The sequence below is a fragment of the Pogona vitticeps genome, chromosome 3 (assembly GCF_051106095.1).
Source record: "Pogona vitticeps strain Pit_001003342236 chromosome 3, PviZW2.1, whole genome shotgun sequence".
Classification (NCBI taxonomy): domain Eukaryota; kingdom Metazoa; phylum Chordata; class Lepidosauria; order Squamata; family Agamidae; genus Pogona; species Pogona vitticeps.
This window is the reverse complement of record NC_135785.1, coordinates 114,635,954-114,655,938: the sequence shown is the minus strand read 5'-3', so window position 1 is coordinate 114,655,938 and position 19,985 is coordinate 114,635,954. Positions and strand designations below refer to the sequence as shown.

General features: G+C 42.4%; 1 protein-coding gene across 2 annotated transcripts in view; it reads left to right on the top strand.

Moving 5' to 3' along the window:
- VCL (vinculin) overlaps positions 1 to 19,985 on the top strand; it is a 94,514-nt gene that overhangs the window by 19,722 nt on the left and 54,807 nt on the right. For both annotated transcript variants that reach the window (XM_072994979.2, XM_072994981.2), the window contains exons 2-3: positions 7,418 to 7,488; positions 18,624 to 18,774. In XM_072994979.2, the coding sequence (XP_072851080.1) occupies positions 7,418 to 7,488; positions 18,624 to 18,774 (222 nt within the window). The remainder of the gene's footprint in view (positions 1 to 7,417; positions 7,489 to 18,623; positions 18,775 to 19,985) is intronic.

Below are 19,985 nucleotides of genomic sequence, written 5' to 3'. Positions count from 1 at the left end.
TCAAGGCAATGCATTTGTTCTCCTGACCCAATGTATTCTGTTAACGCTGCTTAATATTTTTCTGGCAGTCCAATCAAACAGAATATTTCACTGTGTTTTCTTTATCAGAACTACCCCAAGACCTGGAGTTCACTTACTCCTAATACAAACAAGGCTTTGATGGAAATTTCCTTCGTCTATTTAGCTTGAGTTGCTTCAAGGTGGCAGGCAGGCCTGTTAAATTACAGTGAGTGTCAGACAAACAGAGAGAGCAATTCAAGAGGGCATGTATGCCTACTTGTTTAATGAATGCTCCCTCCTCTTGATAACCTGCTATGAAAACTGTGCCATATCTTAGCTTTTAAAATGTGCATCCAATATAATGTGTTTTTGTTCACTAATAATTATATTGGAACAAAGAACGAGACACTCAGATCTTACAGACAGAATGGAGTACATGAATGGGTTTCTCTAAGACAGGGGTCCCCAACCCCCCAGTACTGGGTCATGGCCTTGACAGGACCAGGCTGCAGACACAGATCTCCTGTTGCCCCACTCACACTCCCCCAGGCACGGACGCACATGTACCCCGCCCATGCACACACAGACGCATGCATGCCCTGCAGATTCACACACGGATACATGCATGGATGGCCCCCCTACATGCACGCATGTACACCCATGCACACACAGATGCCCCACATCCATGCATGTATGCACACCCCGCCCATGCATGCTAAACCAGTCTGTGATGTGAAAAAGGTTGGGGACCACTGCGCTAAGCAGTGATTAATTCTAGTATAAAACAGTATAAAACTCATTGAGGAGAGATGTACATGCAGAAAAAATAAGCACTGAGGAAGTCTTTGTTTAATGATGCAAGTGGCTGAAATACGAACAGTTAATTACAGTACAAGTTTGCATTTTAAAAACATATAAAATTTTACTGTAAAATTTAGTTATTATACATCTTTCTTAATATTAGGACAGTAGCAAGTACATTATCAAAATGACACAACAAATATAATAAGGTAGACGCCATTAATTGAAAAATAAATTTATTTACCATTGCCATAATTAGTCACCACCACCACCACCACCACTACTACTACTACTTAGCAGCAGCAGCAGCAGCAGTAGTAATAGTAATGTGCTATCAAGTTAAATTTTGACTTATGGTGATGTTTTCCAGGGTTTTCCAGGTAGAGAATCCTCAGAAGTAGTTTACCCTTCCCTTCTTCTGGGGGCACCCTAGGACTGTGCAGCTTGCACAAGGCCACCCAGGCTGGCTTTAATTCAGGAGACATGGTGGGGAATCAAACTCACAACCTCTTACTCCATAGCCAGATACACTGAGTATCTAGACAATTAGTCAATACAGCATTTTAAAACTAAATAGAAATGAACATCATATTGGTTGAAGTCTGCTGTGTGGTCATGCCATGATCTGTTGTACTGTTTCTCTTTACTCTCACCGTGAAGCTTAAAAGCAAATACAAATTGTGTATGAACAAAAAACATCCTTGTGTGATCTTATTGAAACTTCCATTTGTTGTTTCATGGTTTTTTCAAAATTCATCTTTTCACTTGGTGTGCAGAAGCTATTAAAGTGATACCTCCACCACCCCCATTTCCTGGGACTTGAACAGGCATTGTTATTATTATTATTTTTGGAACATAGAACTGGAGGCCATAGGAAGGGAAACACTGCCTTCTGGACTCCATTGCACAGAATGAGAAGGCTGACTTTACACAGACGAGAGCCTGTTTCATTGTATTCTTTGATGAAGTAGGCTGTTGTCCATAAAAGCTGGCGACACAAAAGCCAGTTTCAGGCATCACGATGTGTCTTTTGCAACCCGTTGTAATATACTGAGCACAGTTTCTGCAGTCACTCTGTCCCAAAATGAAGGTGATAGACTCTTGCTTTTGCATCATAGCATTCTGCAGAGGAGCCATCAACTTTTTAACAAATAAGAATCTTGTGAGGTCTTTAAGACTAACAGATTTATTTTAGCATCAGCTAAATGGATTGTAGTTCACATTTCTAAATGTATGCACTGCAGTATTCAAGCCGCAAGTTTTTACTGTCTGTACTTTTGTCATGGTTGTGGGAACGGGACCAGAAACAGATTAACATCACTACAGTATTATTCTGGCCTCAGTACCCTTTGTCTGCTTTATGTATAGCCAGCTAAAATCATATCTGACCAAACTCTGAGGCAAATTAAAATCTAAAATTTATTCAGTAACTTGATGACAACTAAAAATGGTCAGTACTTAGCTGAAGAAAGCAAGCAGAAGGTTGAAACTGAAGTGGGATAAAGCAGTGGTGAGATGTGATGCAAGGGTAGTGAAAAGATGAAGGTTTCTAGAGGGCAGGTCAACCTTTTTTTGGCCACGGCAATAAACACAACATGAGAGAAATATAGGCCGAATCAGAATTAAGTTGTATAATGAACTTTATAAGGTGGTATGTGAAGAAATGGTTTCCAGACTGTGACCCCTCCCCCTCAAATATGCCAGGGCCTCCCAGGGGGCCCTATAGAATGGCTGCTGTAGAGAACCAAGCCACAAAACAGGGCTCTGACAGAGACATAGTGTGAGGATGGAGGGAAGTTCACAGAAGGAAAGGAACGAAATAGCCAGTGTGACAGGACAGTTGGAGCAGGCAGGAAAGGAGGTGTGAGATGATTTGTGGAGGAGAAAGAGCAGGAGGGGGGAAGGAGATAAAAAGGGAGAAGTAGGAGAAGCGGAGACAAGACAGAAAGAAAAGATATTGCCCCAGGTTGGAAGTGGATATGGATGGAAAATCTATGTAAGTGGGAGAAGCTTATGGTACCACGGGAGGAGGTGGAAAGAAGAAGAAGAGGCACCACCGTGGTAACACCCTTTTACTGGGGAGAGAAGGAAGCCCGAGAGTAGGGTTGGAAGATTAGGGAAGAGAGAGCTAGAGTGGAGAAAGAAAAGGAGAGATGCATCTATATGCGTGGGAAGGAGAGAACACCAATCCAGGAGCCAGGGAGATCCCTCTATTGGGGGAGAGACAACCGGGACAATCCAGTATCACCCGAAGAGAGATTCCTGTGATGCCATTATCACCAGGGCTTCCCCATTAACAGAGTCGGGAAACCCGGACAAGAACTTTGGGACAGTGAGTTTCAAAAACTGTTCATTGTTCAAGACACTAACCCCTTCGGCACCCTCTGTTGAACCTTAAGGTTGATGTTGCCGGTTTCCTAGAAGTACCTGAAATGAACGTTGATGGTTTAAATGCAAAACCTGAGTGTGTGGTGATTGACCGTGGGATGATGGAGGAGCCGGAGCCAGAAGGCAGGTCCTCAGACATCATCAGTCTCTGATCAGTTGCTAATGCAGCTGTATCAGGAAGGCAAAGAGAGTTACAGTCAGAAACCTAGGGCAACATATGAGGCCCACAGAGAATGCACAGCTGGGACAGAACCGCTCCATCTTTAGAAATATCTTTTTATGCCACACTGGCAGCCACAAACAGGAATGTACAGTCCTGATATGAAGACTCTCCGCATGGTTGTAGGTGGTGTGTGTGTAGTAATAGGTGTCTTAAGTACTGCAGCCCAACATAGAACACCACCCTGATAAAATAGGTTTCCAATATCCACTGTATGGGGTGTATAACATGTGGCTGCTCTTCTAGACATGATTTCTGTTTTGCAAGGTTTTTGGTCATAATTACTGACAACTTTATCTCAGTTTAAATGGCACTTCAAAAAAATCCTTTGTATGACAAAGGAGTTTTGTTGTACTCCCTCAACAAAGCTGTTCCTTCTTGCTCTTTGGTTGTTATATGGCAAAATCTAGTTCTTGGTTTCAAACTAGGGTAGACCCACTGAATCAGTGGGACTGACACAAGTGTTGAATTAACTAGTTTCATTAATTCAAATGTGTTCATCCATTCAGACTGCTAGTAAAGCACTGGTATGTTTGGGCTGTCTGCTTGAAATTATACCAGGGCATCATAAATGCAGTTCCTCACTCACATATACAAAAATGACCAAAATCTTGGATTTCTAATTAGCCTTGTTAGGATTTTCTGAGAACAATAAAGTCTGATATTTTAGTCTCCTTAAAATTTAGTTTATCCTGGTCCAGAGGAGATGCATGATTGCCTGTACAAAAAAAACTACAAAATTAAATTGCAAAAACTGATTGTTGTATTGGGTTTGGTCCATCTCTGTTTGAAACACTTCCGTCTCTAACTGAAGAGGATAAATAAGGTGAAACACCCAAGTTAGCAGGTTTCCTTTTGCCTAAGGTTTAGTGTAAAATAAATATCTTTCTCTCTGCTATGCACATTGATGAGACCAAAGCGTTCTGAAAAGCCTTCTCTGAAGTATTAAATAAAACAATGTACTGTATAATAATATGAGCTTGGAAGTAACTGGTTATGAATTAGTAGCTACTTGCCATTGGTTCTATTATTGTTATGTTTGTTTGATTTTTTTGCATCAACAGGAACATAATTAAACTATGTTATGATTGTAAGTTGGTGAATTTTCTTTTTCTGGTATCATTGATTTTCCAGTTTTCTCTTTAAGGATTCTGGACTCTAAATGGTGGAGGAGGAATATCACAGGGTTTGAATTCTGTCTCTTGCTGTGCTTCTGGCTCTGTGCTGGGTGATGACAAGGTGAAGTGGAAGAGAATGTGTTATTCCATGCCCCAACAGATCACATTTAGAGATGGGTTTTAGAAAAAAGGTAGATGAAAAGCAGTGAATTGTATCCAAATTCCAGGTTTTTTTTCTGTATCTTCGGCCAACAGAATGAGACCCTTCCCTCTCTCCCCATCCCCACTTTGCTGCTACTCTATGTGAGATACCCAGACAGTTTCCTACTCCTCTGAAGGCAATTTTAAGGTGCATGACAGGATCTGCAAGAGGAACAGTGTGTTGCCATTTTTGTAGGACCTGACAGAAACATATAATTGGATCTGGGCTTATATTACATTTTAAAAATGGGGACAGCAAAGAGTGCTGTTGTTGTTGTTTTAAAGATAGCTATGCCCTTCTTGTGACCTTAGAATTTTGATTCTGACTATTTTCTTGATAAAATTATGATTGCTAGAAGTATGATAGCGAGTGTTTAGTTATTAAAAGTAACTTTTAAATTTCTGAGATAGCAAAACAGATGGTATACTTTCTATACTTTTCTACTTAGTAGTAGTAAAGCCAGTTCAGTATGATCCTTGCGTGTATTTAGCCTAGGTGTGTCAATAGCAGAAATCACTGGAACAGTATGGAACAGAAGCAGGTCAAGGTAATATCTACAAACAACGGAAAGCTAACATGGATTTTTTTTAAACAAAAAGTATATGGTTTGTATCTATTTAAAAGTATTCGAAAAAGAATTAATCAATCTAGGGCAATGGTCATTTTGACAATGGTTGTAGTTAGGGTTGCAAAGGATTAAGCCATGCTTTATTTATTGCACATCCCAGCAGTCTTCTGTAGTCTTTTGCAGAAAGTTTGCAACAACAAGTACTTCAAGAGGACAAGCTTTAAGATAGCAAAGCTCAGTACCCCTCACCTGAGAATAGAAGAATGCAAGGTGTTGACTTGCATAGAGTTCAGCAAGTCACACATCTGGTTTAAATTCTCCCAGGCATCTAAGAGTTCTGCCTATATTTATCCTGAATTACAAGGGGGGAACCCCAGTGGTCTGGCATCCTGTTCCTTGGAATTATATTGTGTTATAAAGATGTGCATATTTCATAGAACTGTTAGAAGTTCTTCCAGAAAGAACAGACCCATCAGTTTTAACAGATGGCAGCATCCTGTGCGGGGTGATCATTATTGTGATCCCTGGAAGAAGCTTTTGTTTCAAAAAGAGGAGATCTGCTTTGAATGTGTTCAAGGCAATGGAGTCTTTATCACTTGGCAGGTAATTTGTATGTCTGAAATGTCAAGGGTGACAGAGTAAATCTGAAAAGGGTAATCATCTGAGGCAGTTGTTCTATTCCTGTGGTTTCCCCCCTGCTGTTTTGATTGTCGGAATGGCAGCAACACTAACATATGTATTCCAAATTAGAGCATTAGAAATGGGGACTACAAGAGAATGTTGGCAGGGCATCCCCAGCCCTTAATCTTACAGGAGCATTATTGTTCTGCGCTCCAATGAGGTTGGAATAGAAACCAAGCCAGGCTTTTTTAGAAGGTTGCAGCACAAAGGTGATAGGTAAAAATGTATTCTCTCGCCATCTCTGAGCAAGGGTGATAAAAACTGCAAAGTGTTCAGTGTGCACATGAAACTTGATGCGCTGTACAATAAGTTGACAAATTGGTGCATGTGTTTATATTTTAATGTCCTTGCCACTCCAGAGATTATGGAATTTCACAGCACAGTATCTTAGGTTTTAAAAAAATACCAGGGGAAGTTAGTGGGCATCTTAAATGCCAGGAGCAGCGACATGCAAAATATGGCAGACTTACACCCAGTTGTGTTGAACCATTGGAGTCTACGTTGTTATCAATTAAGAAGTTACTTGCACTTTGTTTCTGTTTACTTATAATATTGTGTGTTATTTCATGCATAGTGAGATGGTCCTTTATGTGTATGTGATGTAGTTCTGCTACAGCAACGATTTGAAAGCTTGTTCCCATATGAGAAACTGAGTTTCAGCTCTGACATGTAGTTCAGCCTTCTGCTGCAATATGAAAGGCTGATAATTTCATTTCATTTTTGTGGCATTGTTTACCAGTTAAGAATAAACCAGACAAGCTGTCCAATTATTTTGTTATTGTTTTCTTGCTAGAGAAGAGGGTCCATTTGAAGTTGGTGAAGTTGGTACATTAATTTTTTCTGTCCTTTTGGTGATTTTGGTAGGAAAAGGAAGAACCAAGTGGCTACTTCTTAGATCTGCATCTGGAACTGACATGATTCCATGTAATATAGCATTTGAAACTCCCAAAACAACGTCACATTTTAAAATCTTGTACAACCCAAGAAGAACCATATAAGCAGTTGTACTGTCCAGTGTGAGGTTGAAGGAGAGCAAGAGATATAGGGCTTCTTAAGTCTGGTATGAAAAATTAATGGGGTAGGTAAGCATTAAACCAGAAGCTCAGTGCTTCATAGTTCAGGCTATTAACCACTTTGGTGTGAAACTACATTAGTTCAGTAGCATCCACTACAGGAATCAAATGTTGTGCTGGGTTGTATATTTCTTTTCTGACAAATCATAAAGCCACACCCATATGGCCCCTTTATATCTGTAATAACCCAGGAGTACTCTGTTTTATCTGTTTCATCCCACTAATTTAGATAATTGGCTCATTTTAAGAGGCCTGGAAAGATATTAAATTATGGGAAAAGCTGCTGATCATTTCTTGATAATTTGATTATGAATTTTGTATTGACGTTTTGGTGATGATGGTGTGATGCTTTATTTTCCCTTTCAGGTTGGGAAAGAAACAGTTCAAACAACTGAAGACCAGATTTTGAAGAGAGACATGCCGCCTGCATTCATCAAGTAAGTAAATAAATATGATGGTGTGAGGGTTCAGTAGTTACCTCAGGCTTACCAGACACAAACACGGGAGTCTCTTGATCTTGGAAAACAGAACTGGGGTTTATTGGAACATCAAATAAAGAGGCATCGACATTAAACTTGTCATTAGTCTTTTCTCTCATCGCCAACGGGTCAAATGAGGGTGTCCATGCTTCTTGTAAAAAGGGATTGAAACTAGGTTCATACCAAGGTCCTTTGGTAAACGGGGTAACTTCACCTGGTACCTTCCCTTCAACGTCCACCTTAATCAAAGATAATGTCTCTTCATCTCCCCTCTCCAAGTCGAAGGGGTCGCTTCCCTCAGCATAGGGGTCCCAGGGTCCTGTAAACACCTCCTCTGGCGAGCCTCCTCCAGTTGCCATGTGACAAACCCAGACCTACTGGGATCTATCACACAGTTACTAAGCTGCCACCAACCATTCCCTATAATAAGTCACACAGACCAGGGATGGATTTTTAAACAACAAAAGAATAAGGTTTATTTTAAATACAAACAGGGTAAATAAAACAATCAGGTGAATAAAATAAAGTAACGTGGCTTATTCTCACACACACAAGCATACAGTTTGGTTCACCTAGAACCTTTAACTTAAAGCACAGACCCTGAACCCATCAGTTCTGGCTAACCCACAGACACCTGAACTTATCAGGTTGGTACTCTGACACACAGTAGTACCCTGTCAGACACCCAGACTCCCACAACAGCTTCTTCTTCCCCAGCTGCTGCTTCGTCCCAACCCAGTGTCTCACAGTCTGTCTCAGCATCTACTCTTCACCACACAGGCATCACATATTTATACAGTACAGCCCCTCCTCCTGATGTCCCGCCTTCCACTCCCCATAGGATGGAACTTTCCCTCCAAACCCATGACAGACAGGTAACCTCAGTGCTGTTATGTAACACCTCCCCTCTTTAAAAGTTGTTTTGTAGGGGGAAAGCTAAAAGTGCTTTTCACCAAAAAAACAACCTGCATAAAATACACAACAACAGTTATACATACCATATTATACTTACTTATCCTTACACTCTAAGTTAACCATAGCAAATAGGCATTTAAACATTTTACCATATACAGTACATCAATTTACCTTTATTAATACCAACCAAATTCAAAACCAGGTACATTTTAACTTTTTGTTTTCATTATATACATATAGTCCATGTTCTTTCGCCGTCTTCAGTCTTCAGGTCTTCTTGATAAGGCGTCAGCAACACAGTTCACTGACCCTCTGACCACCTTCACTTCAAAGTCATAGTCCTGTAAGTTCAAAGCCCACCTCATAAGTTTGCTATTGTGGGTTTTCATTGTCTTTAACCATTGCAATGGTGAATGGTCAGTACACAGAATAAAATGTCTTCCCCAGATGTAAGGCTTGGCCTTCTGGATCGCGTAGACTATGGCCAAACACTCCTTCTCCACGGTTGCCAAATGTCTCTCACCTTTTTGGAGTTTCCTACTCAGGTAGGACACTGGATGCTGGTCCCCATTCTCATCCTCCTGGCACAGAACTGCTCCTACCCCGCTGTTAGACGCATCGGTGTAGATGATGAACTCCCGGTCGAAGTCTGGAGCACGCAGGACAGGATAGTTGATCAACGCCTCCTTCAACCTCTGGAACGCCGCCTCACAGTCGCTGGTCCACGGGATGCGGTCATCAGTCTTCTTCCTCGTCAGATCGGTCAGCGGAGCCGCAATCTCGCTAAACCTCGGGATGAACTTTCTGTAGTAGCCCACCAACCCAAGAAATGATTTGACTTTTCTCTTGGTGGTGGGTCTAGGCCAATCTCGAACAGCTTCTATTTTGGCCTCCAGGGGTTTTATCATTCCTCCCCCTACCATGTGACCTAAGTATTTTATTTCTGGGCTACCCAGCTGACACTTGCTGGCCTTTACTGTTAGCCCTGCTGCACTTAACCTCTGCAGCACTAACTCCAGGTGTATCAGGTGATCTTCCCAGGTATTACTGAAGATCCCTATGTCGTCAATGTAGGCCACTGTAAAGTCACTGAGCCCTACCAAGGTCTGGTCCATCAGCCTTTGGAATGTGGCTGGTGCATTTCTGAGACCAAAGCTCAGGACTCGAAACTCATAGAGACCAAAAGGGCTGCAAAAGGCAGTCTTTTCTTGATCCCTGGGATCAATTCTTAATTGCCAATATCCCTTTACCAGGTCCAATGATGAGATGAACCGACAACCCCCTATGGTTTCAATCAGGTTGTCTAGCCTGGGCATTGGGTAGGCATCAGGAGTGGTTACACGGTTTAATTTCCTGTAATTGACACAAAACCTAATGCTCCCATCAGGCTTGTCCACAAGGACTATTGGAGAGGACCAAGGACTAGAAGAGGGGACGATTATGTTCTCCCTCAGCATTTCGTCCAGCTCCTTCCGCACCTTGTCCCTATAGGGTCCCGTTACTCGGTATGGGGATACTGCCTGCGGGGGTGCATCCCCTGTGTGGATCCGATGCATCACTCCCTTCACTATCCCCGGCTTGTTGGAAAACACCTGCTGATATTTACTAAGCAGCATTTTTAGTTCTTGCTGCTGGTCTTGGGTGAGTGCAGGACTGATCTTTACCTCCTCTGGGTTGTATTTTACTTCCCCTCTACCCTCCCAGAAGGGTAATTCAGCTTCCTCACTCTCAGCTGCTTTTATCGCGAATAAAACCCTCTGTTCCCCTCTGTAGTAGGGTTTTAGGGCATTCACGTGAACCACCCTCCTTGCTTGGTTCTCCTCTTGCTCTATTAGGTAGTTCAGGTCTGACATCTTGGAAATGACCCTATATGGTCCTGCCCATTTGAGCTGCAGCTTATTCTCTCTGCAGGGCCTAAGCCAAAGCACCTCCTCCCCTGGGTCAAAGTGCCTCTCTCTAGCTTTGCGGTCATACCATGTTTTCTGTTTGATCTTCTGCGCTTGCAGGTTTTCTGCTGCCAGCTCTAGATTTCGCTTTAGGTCATTCATCAAGGTGTCTATGTAAGTCACAACGTCTTGTGGGTCATCCTGGGTGATCTGCTCCCAATTTTGTTTGATCAAATCAAGGGGCCCTTTCACCCTTCTCCCAAATAAAAGTTCGAATGGACTGAACCCGGTACTGGCTTGTGGCACTGATCGATAAGCAAACAAAAGGGATTGCAGCTTCTGGTCCCAATTGTTTGGATTCTCTGCCAAGTAAGCCCTTATCATGCGCATCAGAGTCCCATTGAACTTCTCAGTTAACCCATTACTTTCCGGATGATAGGCAGTGGTTTCCTTGTGCTTAATTCCACAGATTTGCCATAAGCGTTTCATGAGCTTTGACGTGAACGATGTGCCCAAATCTGTGATTATCTCTGAGGCAAATCCCATCCTGGACATGTACCCCACCAAAGCATCGGCCACTGTGTTAGTTTCGATGTTTGTCAAGGGTATGGCTTCAGGATACCTTGTGGCATGGTCCACAATTGTTAGTATGAACCTATTCCCCCTCTTTGTGGCCTTGGGCAAAGGTCCCACAATATCCACCCCTATGCATTTGAACGGAGTGTCAATCACAGGCAAAGGGCACAACTTTGCTTTGGTCCTGTCGCGGTTATTCCCCTGCCTTTGACACACATCACATTGTTTACAGAACTCCCTGATCTGCTTCCCTATGTCAGGCCAGTAGAAATTCTGTGTGATTCTCTGCTGTGTTTTGTTCACTCCTAAGTGTGCAGCAAACATGTCAGAGTGCCCCCTTTGTAAGATCATGGGGCGATACTTTTCAGGTACCACCAGCTGACTTCTGATCCCATCTCCCCCTTTTGAGATATTCCTCAGGGTTTCTCTATATAAAATCCCCTTTTTCTCCAGAAATCTCACTGGGGTTTCAGGTGTTAGCTGGGCGTCAGTCACCTGTTCAAAACACTTTTGGAGAGTGGCGTCTGCCTTCTGCTCCTGTCCAAATCTGCTGTCTGTGGTTAAGGTTTCCACCACAGCTTCTGAACTCCCCTCTGCTTCCGTCTCTGGCTCATCATTACCCCCCTGAACTGTCCCTGTGGTGGCTTGTGAGCGTGTAATCACTAGCACCCGTTTCACATGTTCAGCCAGGTCATTTCCCACGAGCACGGCTGCTGGCAGAGTCGATGAAATCGCTATCCGCCAATCTCCCCTCCAGCCTTGAAAGTTGACAGGCACCTCTGCTACTGGCAGAGAGATTATCTGCCCCTCAATCCCTGCCACCTTTATGCTCTCATTTGGGATTATAAACTCCCTAGGGATGATATCTGGATGGCACAGGGTTACCTGGGAACAAGTGTCCCGCAGCCCCCTATACTGACGGTCAAGTATTCCTACGTCCACCCCTGCTGTCTCAAACAACTGAGAATCTGTTTTTATCAGCAAGCAGCGCTTTACCTCCACCAGAGGACCATTTTCCTCAGCCTGATCAGCAGAGGTAGCTGTTCCAGACTGAGTAGCCATGGCAACAGGCTCCCTCAGTGACACTGAGCCTTGCTCTTTCTGGACACAGAACACAGCTTTTGGCTTGGTCCCACTAGAATTCTGAGGCACCATTCCTTTTAGCTGCTTTAATTTCTCACACTCTGAGATTAGATGACCCTTTCCCTGACAGAAATAGCATTTTCTGGTGTATTTTGATTCTCTCTCATCTTGTTTTGGTTTTCCCTCCAAAATCTGAGGTCTTAGTTTCATGTCTGAGGGCTTCCCTTCACCATGGGCCCCTCCCCCTTGCTGGCTTTTCCCTGGTCCCTGAGAGTACTTGCTGTAGGTTTCTTTGGGTTTACCTACAGATTTCCCCTCACCCAAGGGCTTTCTTATTTGGGAAATAAAATCTGCGATCTCTGCGGCTGCTGCCACAGATTTCGGTTTCCTTTCCCTCACCTGGAATTTCAATTCCCCATGCAGGACTGAATAGAACTGTTCCAGGGCTATCAAGTCTTTAAGCTGTTCATAGGTCTCTGTTCCCTCCTGCGACAGCCATTTCTCAAGCAGCCTCACCAATTGGGCCCCCACTTGGGTAAAAGTCTGTTCTGGCTTCTTGGTGAGGGACCTGAACCTTTGTCTCAGCTGCTCTGCATTTATCCCATGTCTTGCGAACACCAGTTTTTTAAACTCTGCAAAATCTTTCATCCGTTCCTCAGGCATCTCGGCATAAACCTCAGCCAGGCTACCACTGATTAAAGAACGCATGATGGTCATCTTCTCAGTTTCCCTCACTGAGAAGTCCACAAACGCTCTTTCCACTAAGGAAAAGAACACCTCAGGACAATCTCCCTTGTGGTACACAGGGAATTTCTTCAGGTCAGCCTTAGACAATTGGCCTCCCTCAGAATCCCTATTGTTATTATTGTTCTGGTTCATCAGTTCCAGTTTTCTTAATTCAAACGCCATTTTCTCTCTCTCCAATCTTTCTTCTCTTTCCAATCTCTCTATCTCAAATTGCCTTTGTTTCTCCCTTTCCCTTTGCTCCATTTCAAATTGCCTTTCCCTTTCCTCCCTTCTTTCTCTCTCTAATCTTTCCTCCATTTCCCTCACCCTCAGTTCATGCTGTTGGGCTAGGAGTATTTTTCTGAGTTCTGGGTCCTGCTCTCCTGTGCTGTCACCTTGCACTGAGCCAAATTCCTCCTCAGAACCTTGGTCAATCTGGGGGTCTTTCACTTCACTCATTTCTGCTACTTGGCTTCGAGTCAAGGGCATAACCCCCCCCTCAGAACAGGCTGCTTTAAAAAGTCAAGCCTCAAAATAAAACGACCACTTTTTTCCTTTTTGCCTCAGAACCAGCTCTCCCCAGAGATTGCTGCTGTTCTTCAGCACTAAATTTGCAACAGTATCGAGTCAGAGCCTACCCCCCTCTGCTGGGCCTCTCAGCTGGCAAGCTAGCTCACTGTTGCTACGCAGTTTTGCCTCAGCGTTTTCCCGCCAAAATCAGGCTGCCTCAGAGCACCTTAATCTAAGTCTCCCCAGTTGGCACGTTCTTCTACTAGTGCACCTCCCCGTGAGGTACACCTAGAAGATTACCTACGCGCCTCAAACTGTCCCTGACTAGACCCCCCTTGCTCTGAGCACACTTGCCAAGGCTTTGCTGGACCGCTGGACAACTGGACCAGTCGTATCCCACACGCTGGACACCAATCAATGTGACAAACCCAGACCTACTGGGATCTATCACACAGTTACTAAGCTGCCACCAACCATTCCCTATAATAAGTCACACAGACCAGGGATGGATTTTTAAACAACAAAAGAATAAGGTTTATTTTAAATACAAACAGGGTAAATAAAACAATCAGGTGAATAAAATAAAGTAACGTGGCTTATTCTCACACACACAAGCATACAGTTTGGTTCACCTAGAACCTTTAACTTAAAGCACAGACCCTGAACCCATCAGTTCTGGCTAACCCACAGACACCTGAACTTATCAGGTTGGTACTCTGACACACAGTAGTACCCTGTCAGACACCCAGACTCCCACAACAGCTTCTTCTTCCCCAGCTGCTGCTTCGTCCCAACCCAGTGTCTCACAGTCTGTCTCAGCATCTACTCTTCACCACACAGGCATCACATATTTATACAGTACAGCCCCTCCTCCTGATGTCCCGCCTTCCACTCCCCATAGGATGGAACTTTCCCTCCAAACCCATGACAGACAGGTAACCTCAGTGCTGTTATGTAACACCATGCCTTCCTTTCTCTTTCTTCCTTCTCCACTCTCTCTTTTTCCTCCCTCAAACGTCTCCTCCACTCCCTTGCCTCTGTCTCACCCCAGTACGACGGTCTGGGGGGTAAACCCCTTCTTCTTCTGTAATCTGCCTCCTCCCGAGGCACTTTTACCCTCTCACTTCTCCCTGTCCAGGGATCTTGTACCCAGATCCATTCCCATCCCCCCGTATCTTGTCTCCCTCCTCTTTCACTTCCCCATGCCCTGCCTCTATTAACGGTCTTGCTGCTACCCGAGTTCCCGCCTTTTCTGTCTGGGTCTGTGTAGCCACAGACATCCTCTGTAGCCCCTGTTCCAAGTCTCCTGTGTCTACCCCCTGGTGTCTGACCGCGACGCATGAAGTCGGAGATGCTGTCTGTGTCTCTTGTTCTCTCTTAATTGAGGCCGACACTCCGGCGAGGACTTCTGTTGCCTCGCCTCGGGTGTCACAGATGGGTGTTGTGATAATAGTTTCAGAAAGTTTATGGCCTCATCAGAATAGTTTGGGCTGTTGTCCCCTTCAGATTGCAAGAGAAACCTCACATGACTGAAGCATTTACAATTTCCGGAATCCAGCAACCAGCAAAGGGAATTGAGACTTCTGGGAGTTGTAGTCCAGAAAAGTAAATGCTGTACAAAACTGGTGTGGAAGTGTCCAGTTGTGGCCTCATTGTTTGGCAGACCTTTGCTTCTGCTGTGAAATTGCATAGCCCAGACATAGACAGAACACTCTGGTGAGAACAAGACCTTCATCCAAATTTTTAATATGGAATATTTTTTTTAAAAGAAAGAAATATGAAACTTCTTTGTATTATTAATTTTGGTTAACATATACTGGACTTTGTAATGTTGTCATGTTGTTGTTGTTACGTGCAGTCAGTTCACCTCTGACTTACGGCAACCCTATGAATGAGTGATTTCCATAATGTCCTATTCTCAATGGCCTTGCCCAGCTTTTGTGAACAAGAGGTTGTGGCTTCTCTTATGGAGTCAATATAGAGCAGTGGTCATAGCTCCCTAAATACATCTTGAACGTTTTCCGAGATTTGTTTTCACAAATCACATTTCTCCTTCTCCTCCTTGTAGGTGTAACCCTCTCTCTTTCTGGGCAGAAAGAATTAGCTGTAGCACCTCCCCCTCCTCTCCTCTCCTCTCCTCTCCTCTCCCAAGCCCTTGCCATTTGCTTGCCTCAGGTTTCATTTGACACTTGAAAACCAATTGACTGGCATTTGTAATTAACTTCATGCATCAGTTCTGAACATGTAATGATTTTCTTTTCTGAGGTCTTCAGAGCATAATAATCACTTTCATTATCTTTCAAACATTTTCCTTGACAGTGTCAAATACCAACTCCTTCCTGAAAAGGTCATTGCTGGCAATTCTCTCAATAGCACATGCTATTTATTACGAATGTGTACCCATTACCTAGAGGACTGAATATTTTGCCAAATTGTTGTGGAGAGGTGGGAAGACAGAAAACAGAAAGAAAGCCTGAAATCCATGGCTGGGACACATTGCAGCTCGGACATACACATACAGTTACTAGGGTGGAAAAAGTAACTTACATGTGTGAATCTTTCTGAAAGTCTGATTGGTGAATTGTTTATGAATATGTGCTTGAGGGGACCAAACTTAGTTTTTATACAACTTTAAATATATGGCATTTTAATTGCTTGAAAATTTTCATTTAAAGCAGCAGAAGAATTGCTTCTCTTGGAAAAATCAGCAGAGATGGAAAAGTGATTATGCCTGCTATAAAGCATACAAGGATTTTTCTGCACATCTGGGTACTAGAGTTAGAGATGGGCACAAATCGATGGTTCATGCTGGTTAATTTAGTGGCTGAACAGGTGTTCAGCATTTCAAAGCCCCACTTTCTCTGATGGGTGCCCACAGAGAGGCAGTGCCTGGACGATGCAGGGTAGGGACGCCAGGATTCTGTCTCCAAGTGTGTGCCCACCAGAGAACACAGGGCTATGAAGGGCTTAACACCTATTTGGCTACTAAATGAACTGGCACAAACCACCAAACCATGGCTTTATGCCTATCTCTAGAGTGGTGCGCTGCACTTTGTTGAGTGATGGTTAAGCAGTTGGATGCTGCCAATTTTTTCCTTGCCTTCTCCATGCCTGGGCAGGTGTTCTCCCTTCCACATGCCTTATCTGTGATTAAGGATTACATCAACACTTGCATCTATTATAGGGTAAGACCAATCGGGGTCTTAATGAGGGATCCTTAATCAAATCCCTGAATGCCCCTATTTAAAGTGAATGCACCTATTTATGCCCCTTATTAAAGTAGGCATGTGAAAAATCTCATAATTTAGACTCAAGGTTGTTGTCCTAGGAGGAATAATCCTTTTGTTCTTGTAGTCTCTCATCAGTATAAGTTGCCTTTCATAGTTACTGGCTTGGACCAGTATCCACTGCACAATTCAGAGAGAATGGGGAACTTTCCTGCCTCCCATGTACTGTGACACCACTTCACGTCAGTCACATCCATGGCTAATTTTAACTTGGAAAAACTCCAGTTGTGCTTCTCCCATACCTACGTGTGTCTAAGCCCACAATTATGGGAACCAGAAGTTAAATTGAAACAGTCACCATCACCTGGTTTTTTTTTTTACTGGGGTTCGTGTCCGCAGCATTGATCCTGCATAGATCTTTAGATCCCAGCATCTGCTCTGTTCCTTCTGAAAATGTCTCAGTTTGCGCAGAGGCAGGAAATCTTTGTCTGGGTTCCAGATATGGTGGTTCACCTTTCTGAACCCTCCTTTGTATAAAAAGCTAGTGATGCATAAAAACAATTATGTCAGAGAAGAGAGGAGTCCGAAGCCTATCTTCTTGGCACCATATTCTAGATTGAGAGATTTAAATATTTTATTTGGATGGAGCATAGAAATGTGGTCATGCGAATTCCCACCTGTTGGCTGAAGTGCTGTAGCCCAAAGCCAGCTTGAATATCTCAGTGAAAGCTAAGCTATTAGGCATTGCTTACATTGGAACTGTACCAAGCGTATATAGCAATTGAGGCTCAATTGCTGATAGCTTCTTTAAGTTTCAGTAATCATGGCTTAGAAAAGTGATGTCAACTATACAATCATATTGGTTGCATATAAAAAGTTAGGCAGGCCAGGGCTTCTTTGAAATAAATAGGTTTACATTATGAAACTGGTATGTAATACAGAAGAGAATAAAATAAGTGTTCATACTTAGAGAAATAATGTTTTGTTTTTAGATGCAGAGCTATTTATTTAAAGTATATTTTTAAAAAATCTAGAAAGGACATATATGTTTTTAGCACTTCTGCAGTGACATTTAGAAAATCTTCGGAAGGTCTTTAAAACCAGCCAAGCAAATTATATTTAATCTTTTGCTAAATTTAGCTTGTAGATATGATGTGGTACTGTTCATCTATGTTACAGCTTAATTTGCACATCTAGGATTCTGCTATACGTGGCAGTCATCTGTCTAAAATATCATTTTGTGTGTTTTTATGGAAGAACGTCAATTAGTTAATTAACTAAAATATTTTTACCTCACCTTTTTCTTTAAAAAGGACCCAAGGCAGCTTATATAATTAAAAGACAATGTTTAAAGCTAAAAACAGTAAGTATACAAATACTAAAAAGGATCAAAGAAATACCACACTAAAAATGGTAAACAAAAGCAACACCAAAACCACATTTGAATCAATAAGGTCCATTTAAAAACCACACATAGGCAGCCAGTCATTAAGGGAAAGCTCATGTAAGAAATCGCAGTTAATTTAAATTAAACATTACATGATTACCATAATGAGATCATGACATCATCCAGCTTGTGCTGCATAAAATTGCACAAGAGGATTTCAGCCAGTGCAAAGTGGGAACATTAAGATCACTTTCTGGACTTCATGTAAGAACGATGAGGAGCTTTCTGTTACTCTTTTTCACTTTCTTAATTTGTCAGGTCTTCTGAATCCAGTTTGTAATTTTCTGAGAGATGGTTTAAAATAAACTATTCTGTACATTTCACACTTGTATGACTGAGCAACCACACACACACACACACACACACAAACAAAGATGCAGGAAGGTTAGTATGTTGCATGAAGTACTTCCCTCTCAGGAGTCAACCTTTAAACCGAAAATAGTTTCTAAATAACAGCCACATGCATTTGAACATAACATGGTATTTTCCCTAAGTACTGGATTTCAAAGCCGCAATAATACTTTAAATAAAAGTCTGTTTTTTATTATTTTAATTGAAATTCAGAGGGTAGTGATAGGAGTAAATAGAGGTTATATTAAGCAATCTGTGCATTGCATAAATGAGAATTCTTGGTAAGAAATGGGTTGCCCCATCTTCTGTTGTCCCACCCTTTCTAAGTAACAGAACCGGCAGTAATTTTTCTTTTGTAATTATTATTCACAGGGTGGAAAACGCTTGCACAAAACTTGTGCAGGCAGCTCAGATGCTCCAGACAGATCCTTATTCAGTACCTGCTCGTGATTACCTTATAGATGGATCAAGAGGTATACTTTCTGGGACATCGGACTTACTTCTCACGTTTGATGAAGCTGAGGTGGGCTCTCTATATGGCATATACGACATGGATTGGGTGTTTCAATACTGATCTGCAATTTTCTGCTTTTTTAATGTTTTAGAAATATTAGCTACTTTAGACGCAAAACAAAAGTGTTTATCTACTGCCCCATAATGCTTAAAGCTCTTTCTGGGCAGTTCACAGTTTAATTATGCAGGATACACATTGCTTCCCACCCCCAGCAAGCTAGGTATTCATTTTACCAACCTTGGAAGAATGGAAGGATGAGTCAACCTTGAACTGGCTACCTGAGCCCGGGATCGAACTTGGGTTGTGAGCAGAGTCTTCACTGTAGTAGTGCAGTTTAACCACTGTGCCGTGAGGCTCCTCTAATCACTTCCGTGATTTAATTTAAAATGTCATTTTCACATTGAAGAGTATCTGATAAGCTTTCACTTTCCAGAAACTTGTTTCTTTTTGAAATACAGTAATATATCACATTAGTATTAAATGAGAATAAATACATTGGAAATACCTTCAGGGTTTTTGTATTTTTCTCAGTGCTTTATAGTAGGTGTTATGGAAGTTCATGAGAAAGGGTTGCATTAAATCTCAGCATATGAAGGCTATTGAATATGATTGGCTTCTTGATTTGTTAGTGCTCAGTGCTCAGAAATTGTACCATGATTTACTGGTTTCTTTGAAAGTAATAATTCTTGCTTTTTCAAAGCATTTAAGTTTCTTTCATCTATCTAATCTGGTACTATGTTTGCAAGCTTCCATTTTCATGCTAGAAGTGTGTGAGATTCTATAGAGAATCTGCAGTATAAAGATGTTCTTTAGTTAAATGTGCAATAGTCCTCCCACGGTGTAAATCATTTGACACATTCACAGTGTCAAACCAGTTGTTCAGTACTGACTGCGTACACTTATTTTAAGAAATTGTGCCTCCATCTCAACAAAAATAGGCATTTCTGTTTGAAAAAGCGCGATTGAAAAGGAATCTGGGAGATCACTTCTGCTCCTTTGCGTGCAGCATTCCTGTTCATTTCAAAGTGGGCTGAATGTGCACAGCAGAGAACAGATGGCAGATACAGGCCTTCACCCAGCAGTGTCACTGTTCTGGAGCAGGTGTGGGCAGACTGTGGGCAGCATCCCATACCCCCTCCCCATTGTAAAATTGCCCCAAAACATTCATAACCATTACATTTAAAAATGTAAACAGGACAGGGGGGAAAAAACTGAAAATG